This window comes from Brassica napus, chromosome C1 (assembly GCF_020379485.1).
Source record: "Brassica napus cultivar Da-Ae chromosome C1, Da-Ae, whole genome shotgun sequence".
In the NCBI taxonomy this organism is placed as follows: Eukaryota; Viridiplantae; Streptophyta; class Magnoliopsida; order Brassicales; family Brassicaceae; genus Brassica; species Brassica napus.
In genome coordinates this window covers 43,083,201-43,101,677 of record NC_063444.1, presented here as the reverse complement: position 1 = coordinate 43,101,677, position 18,477 = coordinate 43,083,201, and the positions used below count along the sequence as shown (strand labels likewise).

Sequence of the window (18,477 nt, the reverse complement as noted above, 5' to 3'; positions counted from 1 at the left end):
TTGGATATTGATATGGCAGATCCACCGCAAGGGGCAGAACACCAACCGCGAGCAGCTCGACCCATTGGTACTTATGACCGGCCCAACATTCTTGGTCATAGACTAGGAATCCGAGCACCAGCTGTGGCAGCCAACAACTTTGAGGTCAAGTCAGGACTCCTCAACGTGATCGAGAACAACAAGTATCATGGCTTGGCTCTGGAGGACCCATTTGATCACTTGGATAGGTTCGACAGCTACTGTGGGTTGTCAAAAACCAATGGTGTGTCAGAGGATGCCTTAAAGCTGAAGTTATTCCCTTTCTCTTTGGGGGATAAGGCACGTCAGTGGGAGAAGTCTCTACCCAGCGACTCTATCACTACTTGGGATGAGTGCAAAAGAGCATTCTTGGAGAAATTCTTCTCATCCTCAAGAACTGCTAAGCTGAGAAATGAGATCTCCAGTTTCCAACAGAAGAACTTGGAAGGCTTCAGTGAAGCCTGGGAGAGATTCAAGGGCTACCAAGCTCAATGCCCACACCATGGTTTCTCTAAGGAGAGCTTACTGAGCACATTCTACCGTGGTGCTCTTCCTAAGTACAGGGCCAGACTGGATACAGCTAGCAATGGGTTCTTCTTGGGGAGAACTGAGGAAGATGCAGAGGAGCTGGTTGACAACATGGTAAAGAGTGATGCAGTTTACAGTGGAGACCACGACAGAAACAGCCGAACAGATGATAAGCAGACGAGGAAGGAGTTGAAAGCTCTACAGGATAAGATAGACATCCTCCTTGCTGATAAAGCCACACAAGAGCAGCTGCACTTTGTTGGTAACCCAAGCCAAGATACACCACCTGTTGTCCATGAGGTTGAGGGTTTGGAAGGTCAGGAAGAGCTGTGTTTCATCAACAACAATGGTAGCTGGTACAAAAAAGAGCCCAACTTTCAGTACAACAACTACCAACAGAAATCCTATTCCAACAACCAACAGAGTGGTTATCCGCCTAGAAACAACCAGCAAGGCAGCTATCAACCTCAGCAAAACCCCTCATCTGGCTCCTCTGCTCCTCAAGAGAGCAGCACTGACACCCTGCTGAAACAAATCTTGGAGTCTCAGACTAGAAGTGAGAAGCATGTTGGTTATGAGTTGAAGAACCTTCATTCCAAGATTGATGGGAGCTACAATGAGCTCAACAACAAGTTCTCACATCTTGCTTCTACAGTCAAGAATTTAGAGAATCAGTTTGCTTCCATGAACACTCACCAGACTAGCCAGCAAGGATCTCTACCTGGAAAATCTGACCAAAACCCCAAGGAGGCCAAAGCTATCACCCTTAGGAGTGGTAAGCAGTTACCTCCTACAACCCTCACCAGGGATGCTGAGAAACTAGGTGAGGAGGTGGCCATCAACTTAGATGATGAAGTGGTGATTGTTGATGAGAAAATCAATGATGAAATCTTGGAGAAGATTGTGGAAGCCAAGGGTAAAGGAAAGGTTGGGGAAGCGATGAAAACAGTGAAAGATGGTGAAGTTCTTGCTCCAGCAAGTGAGAATTCTTTTGTTCCTCCTCCCTATGAACCCAAACTACCATTCCCTGGTAGATTCAAGAGGCAGCTGCTAGAGAAGTACAAGGCTTTGTTTGACAAGCAAATGACTGAAGCTCAGGTTGCAATGCCTATCATCGATGCTTTCATGTTGATTCCTCAATACAACAAGTTCCTGAAAGATGTTGTAGCTGAAAAGAAAAAGGAAATGGAAAGCATGATGATTCTTACCCATGAGTGCAGTGCCATCATCCAAAGGCTTGATGTTCCAGAGAAGTTAGAGGATCCAGGATGCTTTACACTAACTTGTGCTCTTGGACCTATGGTATTTGAGAAATGTCTCTGCGATTTGGGAGCTAGTGTCAGTGTGATGCCTTTGTCTGTTGAAAAGAAGCTTGGATTCACTCAGTACAAGAAGTGTAAACTCTCTCTGGTGTTAGCTGATCGTTCAGTGAAGTACCCTGTGGGCATCTTAGAGGACCTACCTGTGAAGATTGGAAGGTATGAGATACCTACAGATTTTGTGGTGCTTGAGATGGGTGAGGAGGCTCAGGACCCATTGATTCTTGGAAGGCCATTCTTAGCTACAGCAGGAGCAATTGTTAAGGTGAAAGAGGGCACGATTGATCTCCATTTGGGTAAAGGGCATGTTCTCCACTTTGACATCAAGGAGAAAATGAAGAAACCAACTGTGTTCGGGCAAGTCTTCTACATTGAAGAGATGGGCACTCTTACTGATGAGCACCTTGAAGAGTTACCACCTGACGACGACGAGGAGGGAGCATCTCCCTCTACTCATTCTCCATAGAAGGTAACCCACTACTTTCCCTTGTATATACCATTTCGTTTTTGCATATTAGTTTTCTCTTTTTGGGTATCTCTCTCTCCTTGACAACACAGAGACTGTGTTATTTAAGTTTGGGGGAGGTACCAAGTATTTGATCACGTTTGCTTTGATGATTTTGAGTCTCATGCATTGCATTGTACATATATATTTGCATAAAAAAAAAATTCATTTAGTTTGCATCATTGGCACTTCTAGGAGAGTCTAGAGCATATAGGTTGCATTTACTTGCATTGGGAGCAATGAGTTTAAATGCCTTGTAAAGAACACTACGTTGCACCTGAGTAGCCATGCACCTCTCGAAAAGACTTGTATGTTTCGAGCCTTGAAAACTCTTCTTGAAACTTGTTGATTGTAGAAACTCAGTCTTTGAAGCCAGCTACAACCTTATTTGAACTGAATGAACTTAATGCTTCTTGCTTAGGGTCTCTTGTGTACTGAGTCATGGCTATACACACTTGAGTTGTCACATCTTTTATGCCATTCTTTTTGACAAACTCTAGTGGTAGACCACTCCCAAAACCTTTCCTTCCTTTTAAGCTTTCATTGTTTGATGAGTGAGGCCTTCTTCGGAAAGTTTTACATGTGCATAATGTTGAGAGTATCGGGAACGACAATGCTTGATCTTCATTTTTGCTGGATTGGAAACTCTATTGTCTAGCTATAGGTGGGAGGGTGAGCGTTGTAATCATGATTTGGGAGAAATAAAAAGGATAGATTCTTGTGCTCAAGTGAATTGTCTTACTGGGATAAGTAAAAAAAAAAAAAAAAAACCTCTAGCTCAAGTTATGAAAAGTCTTGGCCCTCATTTTAAATAAAAAAAAAAAAAAAAAAAAGGGGGTTAGCAAAGTTGTTAGGAGCTGAGAGACATTTTGAGGTTGTGAAAAATCCCTTATAGATTTCAAGGAAAAAGAGCTGATGTTTTTAGAATCTTTTGGTGAGAGGTGTGAGTTGGGTTTGACAATTGAGAGTGAATGTGTAACTTATATGTTTGGGAAAAGGGTAGAACAATGGAGATTGAGCATTGTATGCATGAGTTGGTCCCTTTCTTAGATATATTATGTGCAATGTCAAGGCTACTTGTTTTGAGAGTAAACCACCTTAAAGATCATATGTTTTGAACCTCTTGAATCACTTGAATAAAAGCCTTCCCTTACCCAACCAAATGACTTGGACCAACTGACCATTTGCAAGAATTCACTTGATATCTTATGCTTAATGAATGTGAGAGTTGGCAGATTTGAATGTGTGGATGCTTGATGATGAGTGTAGGGACAAAAGGAGTTGAGATAGGCCTAGAGAAGCTAGAGTGTAATAAGAGAGTGGGCTAATTGTGTTTGCTAGTGGTGTTTCTTTCGGCTATGAGCTCCCACCTTCAACCTCTCTCCCTATGAGTTCTAGAAAGTTCACTTGTGGACAAGTAAAGAACAAGTTTGGGGGAGTTGATATCTTGCATATTTCTATTGTTTTATTCATTCATCCATGTGCATTTTGATCATATAGATTAGGATTTAGCCATGTTTAGGTTGCATTTTGCATACATGAGTCCTTATCAGGTATTGGAGTACCACATGGAGTTCTTGGAGACACTTGGAGGCATTTGGAGCTCAAAAATGAGTGTTTAGAGTGGTCATTGGGCGAGCAAGGCATGGGAGCGACCAGTCTGGAGCGACACCACCAAGTCGCTCTGATCACCCTACTGGAGCGACCTAACCAGAGCGACAGGGAGAAGTCGCTCGCGGTTTCATCACTCGGAGACGCGAGAACGAGTCCGGAGCGACCTCTCGGAGCGACACAGCGAGGTCGCTCCAGCTGGGAGCGACGTTATGGGAGCGACAGGGAGAAGTCGCTCGCGGTTTCATCACCCGGAGACGCGAGAACGAACCCGGAGCGACCTCTCGCAGCGACACAGCGAGGTCGCTCCCGAAGCCTAGAGCGACTTGTCGGAGCGACGGGCTGAGGTCGCTGCGCGTTTTATTTCTACTCGAACTTGTGATTTCTCAAGGGCCTTTTGGTCATTTCATTATGCACGTTTTTATTTTCTAAACCTATGTTTTAATACTCTAGGAGCCACCAAGAGGGGGATCATCTTTGTTCTTAGAAAAACCACCAAAAACCTTTGGAAAGTCATCTCTTTGAATCAATTGATCAGTTTATTATTGAGAATTCTGTGTTCTTATCTATTTCCTGTGTTTCTCCACATGATTAATCTGAAATCCAACATGGGTTTAAGAGGAATCATGGAGATTAGTGAGTAATCACCTTTTGAATTCATGGGTTAGGGAGATTAAGGGTGATTAGGTTAGTTCTAGGATGTTTTAGTGTAGATCATTCTTGTTCCTTGCTAGTAGAGTATTCCTAATGCATCTTCTGAGTTGGCCACTCAAAAGTTGATCAATAGGCATTTCCCACCCGAAAGGTGTTTGATAAAATGCCTGAGACAACTCTCCTAGGCTTTTAGTATACTTTGCCAAAGACATTTGTTGTTAAAGGTGCTAAGATAGCTAATAGACTTGTTAGTAATGATTGCTTTCATATTATTCAACCAAAGACATTTGATGTTTGAGATATGTTAGCAAATGAGCATTTATCTAGACATAGAGCTTGCTTAGAATTGTGTCTAGGCTTAAGGTTGATAGTTTGATTGATCATTTGCCATCCTTAGTTCGATACTTGATCACCCAAGGTCTAATCCCTATGCCCATGAGTTCTCTTTTCCCTTAGTCAAGAAGTATCATTCTGTTATTGCTTTCTAGTTTTAGTCATAGCTTAAAACCCATCTAAATCATTGGTTGCACTTAGATTAAGTGAGTACTTGCATTCTCAGTGCTTTGATATCCCTCAGAACTGGTTCGACAATCACTATACTACAACATTTGTCTTAGGAGCCTTGAAAACTCCTAATATCAATTTCAATGTCTTTGTTCTTGAAGTTTTTTCCAGAAGCCTTCAGGGCTGCAACAGTTTTGGAAGGCTTGGCAGGAGAATGGGCGTGTGCCTTTCCTTTGCCTTTGTGCTCAGCCATGTTGACACTGTGCTCCTTAGCAGTGACCTTGTCAGCAATTCGGTTTCTGGATTCCATTTGAAGCCTCATGATGAGCTCCTCGAGCCCCATCTTCTTCTTCTTGTGCTTCAAGTAGTTCTTGAAATTCACATAGCTTGGAGGAAGCTTTTCAATGAAGCTGGGAGTTGTGAATGTCTCGCAGATGGACATTCCTTCAGCAGCGATTTCATGGCAAATGAGCTGAAGCGCTTCCACCAGATCCATGATGGGTTTTGAATCCACCATTTTGAAGTCGTGGAACTTTGAGACCACATACTTCTGGCAGCCAGCGTCCTCACCTCTGTACTTCTTGTCCAGTGATCTCCATAGCTCTTTCGCCGTGGGGATCTCACAGTAGACACGGTACAATGGGTCAATGAGACGACCCAAAATGTAACCTTTGCAGATAAAGTCGGAATGCACCCATATGTCAACAGTTGCAAGACTGTGGACATCATCAATCCCGTACGGAATCAGGGGCTTGTCCTCCTGGATGAACTTGTCCAGTTTCGTCGTTGTCAGGAAGAACATCATCTTCTTCTGCCACGTTTTCAAGCCTTTGCCATCAAACTTGTCTGGCATCAGTCCTTGAGTGAACAAGCTAGGTACAGCCGGATGAGTTTGAACTGCCACCGGACCACTTGCAGTTGCTGATACTGAACCCGTCTGATAAAGACCAGCACCGAATAGGCTACGGCGTGTGGTTTCATCAGCAACATTTCCCACAGGGAGGATAGTGCTCGTTGTTGCTGCAGCGGTTGTCACGCCAGTTGCATCAGTTGCTGCAGCGTTGAGTGGAGTCTGAATGACATCCGTGGTGTCAATGGGGGTGTTGTTATCGTTTGTCATTTTTGGTAAGGGAAAACATGAAGACGGATTAGTACTCCAATCAACAAATAACATATTATTTTTAAGCAAAAAATAATAGTCTAAAATCGATTTTCATTTTTGGTGTTTGAACCAAATCATATCGATATAAGTCTTGAGAAAAAACGTTTTGCAGACTCGCTTAAAAGCGCTCGCAGAAATCGTTTTGTATAGACTTAGAATGTTTCACTAACTCGCTTAAGAAAGCGGTTATTGAAACGATTCATGTAAATAACATTTTGATAATGTATCAAAAACGTTTCGCGATAATGCTAGAAAGCAATCCGCAAAGCGTTATGAAACAAAATAAGAAACGTTTCGCGGAAGGGCTATAAAGCAAATCGTAAACTCGTTTTCAAAAAGAACATAGAAACGTTTCGCGGATAAGCATATAGAAAATCGCAAACATCGTTTATGAAATAAGTAAGAAACGTTTTGCGGAAATGGTATAGAGCAAATCGCGAACAGCGTTCTAAAAACTGTTAACAAATCTTTGTTGAACCGTTTTTCAATCCGATTAAACGCTTTAAATAGAAAGCGAAATTAGAGTTAAGATTGTAGAAGTCGGATAACTAGACTGAGATAAACGATATAACAAAATAACATGTTAAGGAAATTGACGATTTGTAAAGCGAATACAAGAACAATAAGAAATTGTATTCGCAAATATACATGGAGTCGAGATATAATCTCTTTCCTTAACTCTAAATATTCGCTCCGTTAGTGAGACGGTACCGTACGAATATCGAGTCCCAGGATACAACCATGGCAGACGATCACGCTTCACTCATGAATCGCTCTATCGAACTATAAACTCTACGAAACACTCTCGTATTCACGACTTACGGAAAGGGATTTTTGCTGTTGGTTTCGATGCGAAAAAAGCTAAGAAATGAAGAGAGAAGAGAGTCGATATATAAAGAAGAGACGAGGAGCGGTTTTTCGAAACTGTTGCCAACGTTTTCCGAAAATCTCTCAAAGATCTCGTAGTGGAACGTTGAGCAACTTTCTCCGCAAGTTTCTCTCTTGTTGACTCGGTTCTGATCCATTTCGAACAGATAAACTTCGTGTCGTTTTTAGACAAACTTCGTGTTGTTTAAACACAAATGTCATGCTGTTTTTTAGAAATGAAATGGCAAAAAACGTTGAGCTTAACTTGGTCCAAAAAGAATCTTATTGGGCCTGAGGCCCTACACCAAGACCCAAGACCCAAGACCCAAGACCCAAGCCCATGCCGAGCCGAGCCGGCTGGCGGCGGCGGCGCGCGCGTGGGTGCTCTCTCTTCCTCTGAGCTGTTTAACCTCTCATGTCATGAAGACATATATATACTCCTCAAAACCAACTCTCTCAACCAATGTGAGATGTTGTTAACTTCATTTCATTAAAGCCAACAAGGCTTTTTATAAGAACCCATAGACCCATAGACCCATTTCGTTTTCATATTTGCCATATAATATTTGAGCCATTAGGCTTAATAATTAGGCCCAACATAATAAAGATGGCATATGTTTCAAATATGTAGGGTCTACGCGATATATACCGCAATTCCATCATATACCTATCATCAGTTAACACTGATGGTCTCAACAACCGATCAAATCTCAAGTCACGTAAAAGCAGTATTATGATGTTAAGCTTTATAACGACATTATATATAATACGCGCTTGTCGGATCTCCGATATATATTGGATATATAAGAAACACTATTAGTGTACGTGCATACATTAATATGAGGTTTGGTATTGAAGCATGCATTTCATTTAAATATGTTAACGTATTATATAATAGAATGTAAAGTGTGTAACCGTGGATTGGACTTTAGCATCAGTGGATGTACGAATCCATCCGACGATCATGAAGTTCGCAGCAAGCCAACGAGACAAGTCGGGATCTGCATCTGGTTTTGGAATTTTTCCATCGACGAATCTAGTTTTTTGTTTGGCTTGAAGCAAGTTTCGGAGTTCTGAAGACCACTTTAAATAGTTGTGGGTTGTAAGAAAAACATATGTAATAAGAGCTCTGGGATTTTTATATGGATAGAGGTACGTAGTATGGTTGTGTGTCTGTTGAGACAGCTTGGGCTCTTGTTGTAGACGTGATGTAGATGTTGAAGTAGTATGACCGTCAGCCATCGTGGTTGATGATGATTGTCGAAGTAGAGGTTAAAGATTAGAGAAGTATTGATCAGTATTACAGAAATATTTAGGTGTAGATCTTTTAGCTCTGATACCATATAATAGAATATAAATTATGTGTTTATTGATCAACCAATGTAGAGTACTTATACAAGGTAAATCACATACGCCACATACGATTCATACGAATAGGAATCTATTGGATTAGTCTAAATCCCTAAGATATAGGATTCTATCCATATCGCATTATATTAATATAAACATGTCCTTTCTCTATACATACACGAAAATACACAGCCCTGTCGTGTGCCGCTGTTTATCAAGACATCCGCTCTGCAATGACGGGCAGCCAGTCGTGTGCCACTGTCCGAACCATACACTAGTCACTGACCACTCTTATCCGCACATGGGGCACATCACCTGTTGGGATCACACGTGTCTCAGATTATCTACTTCTTAATATATCCATCATTGGGAAATAAAGTACGTCCATTTTTTTTTGCACTAGCTTCCATATATAAATGGAAGAGAAAGAAGAAAATTACAAGCAAAGAGGCCTTAGTGTCTTAAGATACAGCTAAACCAAGTAAATACAGTCCGAATCAAAGATCATAACATAACCGGAAACGAAACCTAGGGTGAGGAATTAAGCCCAACTGTGAAGCCCATATAATGAAGGTGAAGAGGCAACAAAGAGTTTGGTCAGGAACCCTAGACGATGAAGCCGAAGAAGCTTGAGACGAAATTGAGGGTGGAGAAGTTTATGCTAGCCACTGCTGCATCATTCAAGAGGATATAACTAGGTTCATTTCCTTAAAGCTATGGGAGAATGTCATCACACAACTTCAATCTCTCCAATTGCGGTATCACGAAGATAACTGATGCCACGAGGATCAAGAGTAGGGGCTTTGAAAAAAAAAAACAGATCGGTTACGATCTCTGAGGAAGAGTTACAGAGCAAGCAAGAAGGGTTCGTTTTTATCTGCCAGCTTAAAAGTTTGTCCTTCGTAGGACACCGAATAAGGACGAAGAGACATGAGAGGAAAATATGCTTTGTTATGCCACCAATGATCCAAACAATTTGTTCACAAGGTACCCCAACTCCTTGTCCACAAAGTCCAGTTGAATAATTTTTTTTTACGTCCAACTGATTCTATTTAATGCAATGTTTTTGTACTATAGAATTAATTAGGCCTGAGACTTTGAGACTTTTATCCGAGATCCGGATTCGATCCGAGATTCGATCCGGATCCGATCCGAAAATCCGGATATCCGAAGGGGCCGAATCCGGATCCGGATAGTAAAATGTTGGATCCGTCAAAGCCGGATCCGGATCCGGATACCTTAATTTTTTTAGTCCGGATATCCGGATCTGTAGGTTTTATTAATAACTATTTCAAAAATAGTAATATCTATATATAAAAATTAATTAATTTAATATATTTTTATTTTTATAATAGTATATATAAATTTTATGTAAATTTTGTAACATTATACATAGAAATAATTAAAATCATTATATATTTTTTTATTTTTAAATTATTTTTAATATTTTTTATATATTAATATTAATTTTTATTTATTGTAAGGATCCAAATCCGGATCCGGATATCCGCCGGATATTACAATTTTTAGAACGATATCCGACAACCGGATATCCGAGAACCCCGGATCCGGATAAGGATAGTAAAATTAAGGATCCGGATCCGGATCCGGATACCTTAAAATTGTCCGGATATCCGATCCGTCTCAGGCCTAGAATTAATGCAGTCTTTGATGCTATGTTTTTTTTTTCATTTCAACACATGGTCAGTACTTGTGCAACCACTGGGGATGATATATTTATTTAGAAATTATTGTTATATTCAGAATAAATAAGTTTCAAGATATATATATATATGTGTGTATATAATATATACATCAATTGGAGCCCTTTTGGTTGTATTCATGATTACCTAGATGCCTCTTCCTCTCGTCTAGGTATCCCAGCGTATGCAATATTTGTGGCTTCCTTGTTTCGCAATGGCTTTTGACGACTTCCTCCAGCACGGTCTGACCATCAGTTACAGCTCCTACAATTCCTAACAACTGTCAATCTCAACTTGAGCATGGACCCCTTCGACTGGAAAATCAATGGAAAAACTTCAACCAAGTTTTAAACATGGGTGACTTCAAAGGGAGTTCTGCGGCATAGCTTCCACTCATGGCTCGTAGTTCTAGACAGGATTCTAATCCGAGATAGGCAATTCCGTTGGGGAAGCAATCTATGTTTGCTATGTAACAATGAAAAAAATCGAGAAACCATCTCTATATGGACTGTCCTTTTAGCTTTGATCTTTAGAAACTAGTAACAGACAGATGCCGCCTACCCCATCTTCGTATTTGGTACGAAATTGTGGAACATTATGATATCCTTGCCTCCACCAAATTCATCAAATCTCCTTACCATTCTCGCTTGGCAATCTAAACAATATTGAATCTGGAATAAGAGACATACAAGACTGCATGAAAACAAGTACCGGTCACCAGATGCAATCTTCCGTACCATTGATCATCAACTTCGTAACAAGATTCAGAGTTTCAGGGATGTAGATCCTATCCTCACCTCAAAGATGATGCAGACCTTTGAGAATAGTAAGGGATCACCGCTTCATCTCCCTTCTCGCTCTCGTCTTAACCAACTTCTTTACCGATAATCCCTTTTTCGACATTGCTAAAGCACAAACTAGGCTTCAGGTTGGGCTTCCTTGTTTACTATTATTTGGGTATCTGAATTCTAAAAGGTTCTTATTCTCATGATTTTCTGTAATAGAACAATTGTCCCCTAACCATCGCCAAAAGGATTGTAACAATTTTTTTTACAATTTCAATATGAAAGCCAACTGTTCAAAAAATATATATGTGGTTTTTACAAGCCTAACGTATACGACAAGAACAATACGTTAAATTCACAACAAGAACAACAACAAAACACAAATATATATTTAAACAGAATGTAGATAGAAATTATGGTACGTTACGTCCGCTTGGTTGCTGTATTGAAAACAAGAGATGGGCGTTTCTCTGCTGTCTCATCTTCAATCCGCGACAAAGTTTGTTGGGTTGGCAAGAAATATACCTTTCGTCATTACTCAATTTCTTGTTATTATTACCCTCTTTTTTTTTTGCTGAAACAGTTATATTTATATTTTGTTTGTCAGCAGTTATTTCAAGATTTAATTTAATAAAATTCAATCAAGTTAGTCTCTCGTTGTGATTATTTAAAAAAAAAATACTTGGGTAGTGTTAAACATGCAGTCTAATATATGTTGATAGTACTTCTGTAGTAAATAATATAAAAGGGAAGTTACTTTATTTCGTATCATTTCATTGCATTTTGTTACACGATGATTAATCTCAGTCTCTTAAATAAGGTTCTTAGCTTCGGCTAAAAGACGGTTTTTAGTTTTTCTTAGATTTTAACTAAGAAAAGATAAGAACTGTCTCTTAAATAAAAGATATAAAAGCTGTCTCTTAGCTAGAAAAATGTAAAAAAAAAAAAAATCGAAAAAATGTAAAAAAAAAAAAAAAATTTTGTCAGTTAAGACCAGAATTAATCATGCTCTTACAGCATTATACATGCATATTAAGACCTTAGATAAAAAAAGAAGTTACAACAACAATACTTTGAAGATAAACACATACGCCTTATTATGTAGACCTTATTGTTCTGTTTGCTTTGTAATTCTGAGACTGAAAACTTGTTCTATTCAATGAAAAGAATACAAGTTATAAAGACCTAAACAACTTGAAACAAACGTGAAACCACAAGACTCGGAAAACAGACTCCAACTAACCCCACTAGACGAGGACGTGACTAACAAGTGACTTAATTCAAACAAATACTTAATAAACCAAACTGCTCCTTCATTCCCGGACCAAACTTGCTCTAACAAACCCTCCTTAAGCTAAACTTCATGTAATGAACTTAGCTTACTTCCTGCAGAGCAAACTCCAAGTCTGTTCCTCATGTTTTCAAACGCTTCTCGCTTCAACGGCTTCGAAAGGATGTCTGCTGCTTGTTCCTGAGTTCCACAGTGCTTTAGCTCAATGACTCCATTGTTGACCAACTCCCTTAAGAAATGAAAGCGCACATCAATGTGTTTACACTTGCCATGAAACACATGATTCCTCGAAAGCTTTATTGCAGATGTGTTATCACACAGGATTGTTGTACTTGCTTCCACTTCATAACCCATCTCCTTAAGAATGCGCCTGAACCAAACATCTTGACAGGCACAAGCAGAAGCTGCTACATACTCCGCCTCAGTGGTTGAAAGCGTCACAATTGGTTGCTTCTTAGACGACCATGCTACTGCTCCTCCATCCAACAAGAAAGCATACCCAGAGGTACTCTTTCGACCATCAACGTCTCCAGCGAAATCACTATCAGTGTAGACCAAGACTTCTCCAGGACCTCCTCGCTTGTACCATATCCCAAAATCCATTGTCCCTTTCAGATATCTTAACACCCTCTTAGCAGCTTGGAGATGCAGCTCTGTCGGTTTTGCCATGAATCTACTCATCAAGCTAACAACAAACTGCAGATCAGGCCTTGTTGTGGTTATATACATGAGACTCCCAATGACTTGTTTATAGAGAGTCTCATCTATACGTTCTCCTCCTTCATCCAGATCCAGCTTGTTTCCAGGAACAATAGGGTTGCAGACAGCGTTGCAGTCTTCCATCTCGAAACGCCTTAGTATCTCCAGAGCATACTTGGACTGAGAGACGTGTATACCGTCTGATAACTGCATGACCTCTATCCCCAAGAAGAACCTCATCTTGCCTAAGTCAGTCATGTCGAACTCATTCTGCATTGACTTCTTGAACTCCTCCATCATTGAGTAGTCACTTCCTGTATAGATTAAATCATCAACATAGACGCTTACGATCAGAATGTTACCTTCCTTGTTCTTCTTTAGGAACAGAGTTTCTTCATTCTGAGATTTCTCAAAACCAGCCTTCATAAAGTACTCTTCTAACCTACTGAACCAAGCTCTTGGAGCTTGTTTCAGTCCATACAACGCCTTATGCAGCTTGTACACCATCTCCTCTTTTCCCTTTACTTCATACCCCTTTGGTTGTTCGATGTACACATCCTCTAACAACACTCCATGTAGAAAAGCTGACTTTACATCCAGCTGGTAGATGACCCAATCCTTTTGTGCAGCAGTGGCTATTATGGTCCTGATTGTATCCATCCGAGATACTGGTGCATATACCTCAGTGTAATCGATCCCTTGCTTCTGAGAATAGCCCTTTGCCACCAGACGTGCCTTGTGTTTGTCTATCTCACCACTCTCGTTCAGCTTAGTCTTGTAAATCCACTTGACTCCAATGCACTTCCCTTCTGCAGGTAATTGAGTGAGCGTCCATGTTTGGTTCTTCTTGATAGAACATATCTCTTGATCCATCGCTTTTCTCCATTTCTGACTCATCTCTGCTTCCTCATAACTTGTAGGATCATGAGAATGGTTTATTTCAACCATATTGACCTCTGTCTCACAGTAGAGCTTATAATCTCTCAGGTAACCTGGCCTTCTTCTTATGCGTCCCTCTCTGATCTCATCCCCGTGCTCTGGTTGATCATCTTGAGGTTGATTTGCTTGAACTTGTTCCTGCTGAACCTGACCCTCCTGAGCTTCATCAGTGTTGTCCTCATCTTCTTCTTCCTCATCATCATTTCTTTCTGCTTCTGCTTCATCGTTCCAACTCAAAACCACACTCATATGCTCACTGTGGTTTTCTTCCCAGTTCCACCCCTTTCCTTCTTCGAATACTACATCCTTGCTGGTTACCATCTTCTTGGTTTTAGGATTGTAGAGTCGGTATCCTTTTGACTCTTCTGAAAAACCAAACATCACACAAGTAGTGCTCTTGTCATCGAGTTTACTTCGGTGTGCGTCAGGAATGTGCACATGAGCTATGCTTCCCCACACTCTGAAGTGTTCCACTGTTGGTTTTATCCCACTCCAAGCCTCCTGTGGTGTAGCATCTTTTACAGCAACTGTAGGACATCGATTCAGAATGTAAAACGTCCAGTTCACAGCCTCTGCCCAGAAGATTCTTGGTACCTTCATAGCTGAAAGCATTGATCTCACCATGTTCATCACTGTCCTGTTCTTTCTCTCAGCGATCCCATTCTGCTGTGGGGTGTATGCAGTTGTGAGTTGCCTTCTTATCCCATGTTCCTTGCAGTAATCTTCAAATTCATGAGACGTGTATTCACCTCCTCTGTCTGTTCTAAGGCATTTCAGCTTCCTTCCTGTCTCTGTCTCGGCTCTCTCTTTGAAGCATTTGAAAGAGTAGAACGCTTCAGACTTCTCCTTCAAGAAGTACACCCATGCTTTCCTACTGTAATCATCGATCAGACTCATGATGTATCTCTTCCCACTGCTTGAGATAGGACTGATCGGCCCACAGATGTCTGAGTGAACAAGCTCTAGTACCTCTTTAGCCCTCCATGTACTCTTCTTTGGGATCGCATTCCTTGATTGTTTGCCAACCATACAGTCAGTGCACGTGAGGTTTTGCACATCGAATGTAGGTAGACCTCGCACCATACTCTTGTTCATCAGTGTCTTCAAACCTCGGTGACTGAGATGACCATATCTCTCATGCCAGAGCCTCGAAACATCCTCACTTGACATCTGGAAACATTGTTGTTGTCTTGCTGCGCCACTCGTCTGATCAAACAAGGCAAACATTCGGTTCAGACTCATCTTACTCTCTGCAACGAGCCCTTTGTCATCATGATAAATCTTGCAGCTTCCTTCTCTTATGATGATGACAAGCTTTTTCTCTTGGACTTGGCCAAGACTTAGTAGGTTGTTTCTCAGCTCCGGAACGTAATACACATCACTGATGGTGTATGATGTGTCATTCAACTTCAGTTTTACGTTCCCCTTCCCAGTCACCTCCATTCTTTTGTTGTTTCCTAGCTTGACAGAATGCTTGAACTTAAGATCAAATGAAGTGAACACTGTCTTGTCTCCTGTCATGTGGTTTGAGCAGCCTGAGTCCAGGAACCATGTTTTCTTCCGCAACTCTTCTTTGCTCTCAGTGTTGGTCATCAGCACCATTTCTCTGTTTTCCTCCACGATGGCTTCAAGTTCTTCTTCACGCTCATCCTCTTCAATAACTGCCATCAAGAGCATATCTTCTTGTTCATCAAGTGTTGCGTAATTTGCCTCTCCATCCCACTTTGGACATTCATTCTGGAAATGACCCAAACGATGACACTTGTAGCACTCCACATTTCTTTTGTCAAAGGTACTTCTCCCACGACTTCTTCCTCTTCCTCTCCAAGCTGGTCGCCTTCCTCTGGCTCCTGTATCTTCTCCATGAGTCACCTTCAGTACATGTTCTTCACCCTTCTCCACTTTCTTAAACTTCTGCTCATGAACTGCTAGTGTGCTTTGCAGTTCATCAATGGAGATTGTTTCCACATCCTTTGACTCCTCGATCGAAACCACCACGTACATGAACCTCTCAGTAAGTGTTCTGAGAATCTTCTCCACTACCTTGGTGTCGCTCATTACCTCTCCATTGCTTCTCATCTGGTTTGAGATGGACATGACCCGAGCAAAATACTCATCAATGCTCTCAGATTCCTTCATTTCAAGCACCTCAAACTCCCTTCTCAGTTTCTGTAAGAGAGACTTCTTCACCCTTGCATTACCTCCAAACTTCATCTTCATGGAGTCCCAAATGACTTTGGAGTTCTTCCTATCCAGGATCTGCTCAAATGTTGTCCTGTCGATGGCTTGGTAGAGGTAGTGCTTGACTTTGTGATCGTTGGTTCTGGCGTTGTCAAGCTGTCTCCTCTGCTCCTCAGTCAGCACCGTGGTGATTGATGAATCTTCATATCCGTTCTCAATCATGCTCCAAAGCCCCTTTTCTCTGAAGAAATTCTCCATGACTTCACTCCAATGATCCCAGTGACCGTCGAAATGAGGTAACTTCATCTTCTCGTCTTCCATTCTTTCTCTCTCGTGTGAAGCTGCGGCTTCTTGTTCTCAGTTTCAGAGGATAAGCTCTGATACCAATTTGTTCTGCTTGCTTTGTAATTCTGAGACTGAAAACTTGTTCTATTCAATGAAAAGAATACAAGTTATAAAGACCTAAACAACTTGAAACAAACGTGAAACCACAAGACTCGGAAAACAGACTCCAACTAACCCCACTAGACTAGGACGTGACTAACAAGTGACTTAATTCAAACAAATACTTAATAAACCAAACTGCTCCTTCATTCTCGGACCAAACTTGCTCTAACACTTATTCATGCATACGCAAGCAAACGTTATTGGTCATGACACAAAACATAAAACAAACAGAAATTGGGAAACACGCCGTGATCAAACATAAAGCATACTCGGTTGATTGGAATCAGTTAACCGACGAGGCCAAAGACACTTGGGACGAGGCTGAAGATGTTAAGGCCGTCGCCGGCAGCGATTCCGACTAGAGATAAAGGTGCCATGAGGAGTCCGGCCGCAGGGAGGCTGACGTTACAGGCGGTGAGAGGGGTCGTGACGACGAGCCTACAACCGGAGGAGAGGAGTGTTGAAGGCGAAAAGGGAAGTCCAATAGTAGGAATCGAGAATACTCCATAAGCGTTCGTAGTCGTACTTGAAACATTTTGCCCAGCATTATATTATTAGCAAATGTGTAGAACAAAATTTACATTTAAATATTATCTCATGTACATGTATCCTTGCCGTACACCCGTACATATAGGTTAATTTATGTTTTTGAATCTATACTATACATTTGAGTGTACAAAGATGTTGCATGGAAGATATGTAAATACTAAATAGTTACTAGAGTCAATAGAATTCTACGTAGACTCCTAACATTCCTTCACAATTTATTGATGGTTTTACATAGGTCTAGTTTTACAAACATGTTATACCACATTTTCTAATATATGTTTAAATGATGGTAACTTATACGTGATTATTTAACACCTGATCACTTATGAATAAATGAAAAAAAGTTCGAGGGTGTGTGTGATATATATATCATTCTAACTATTACATAGTTTACAACAAATCTGTTGTTTTTATTTTGGCATAGTTGATCGAAAGAGAGAGTGTGAGAATAGAAAATTTACTAGGGAAAGGAGGAACGGCAGTCGTGTTATTGGTAGAGACGGTGCCAGTGACAGAGCACATGAGAAGGCCTTGGATATTAAAGATACTAGTAAGCCCGCCAAGAAGCCCACCTAGACCACCAAGCCCACCACCTAGACCACCAAGCTGAGCATTAGCAATTGGAGACGCCACAATGAGACACATCAAGACCAATGAGAAGGTTATGTTTTTGTTCCTGAGCATTGCCATGTTTTTAGGGTTACAAAAGAAAAATGTATATGGAACTATAGAGCAGAGATCAGTAAACGTTTTCTCTGTGTTGTAATTGGTTTTGGATGTGATGAAATGTCTTTCCCTTGCAGCTCTATTTATAGATCAAGTTTCATAGATCTCGCCCTTCCTACTTACTTTGCTTTCATGTATTTAAAGTTGAATAAAGGTTTCATTGTGAACCGAATCCCAATGTGTATTTCAACGGTGTCGTAGGACAATATATATTTTTTTATCATTTTTCTAGTTACAATTTATCCAAGAAGATCTATATGTAAATTTCTTTTTGAAAGAATATCCGGCTTTCCCTTTTTGAACAGCGAAGGAGTATTATAAAATTACTCGGGGTATTGTAAAAAAAAGATTAGTCGGGGTATAACGAGGTTTCGAAGCCATGCATATGCATGATAATGTGACTTGGAGAACTCTACACGTATATTTACAAATCACGATGCATGTAGTGTAATCACCCAAGGTAACGGGGTGTACGTAATAAATAATATAAATTACGTAGATCCCTTCTTTATTGATTAGGCATATATAAAAAATTCATATTGATTTTCCTCCCGCATTTGATAATGTAGCCTTGCAGTCGCAGGCTCTCCACGTACGTGCAATATATGAATGGAACAGTGCTTCTCCTTTTCTTTTCTT

General features: G+C 40.7%; 1 protein-coding gene and 1 non-coding gene across 2 annotated transcripts; both read right to left on the bottom strand.

Moving 5' to 3' along the window:
• Window positions 1–420: 420 nt before the first annotated feature.
• Window positions 421–527, bottom strand: LOC125581006. The gene has a single exon (XR_007318717.1). It is a non-coding gene; the product is annotated as a small nucleolar RNA R71 (small nucleolar RNA).
• Window positions 528–16,630: 16,103 nt separating this feature from the next.
• Window positions 16,631–18,004, bottom strand: LOC106398072 (phylloplanin-like). Its single transcript, XM_048743996.1, has 2 exons — window positions 17,507–18,004; window positions 16,631–17,112 (listed from the first exon to the last, which is right to left on the bottom strand). Exons 1-2 carry the CDS (start codon window positions 17,800–17,802, stop codon window positions 16,851–16,853), a joined length of 558 nt encoding a protein of 185 aa, XP_048599953.1. The 5' UTR covers window positions 17,803–18,004; the 3' UTR covers window positions 16,631–16,850.
• Window positions 18,005–18,477: the final 473 nt, after the last annotated feature.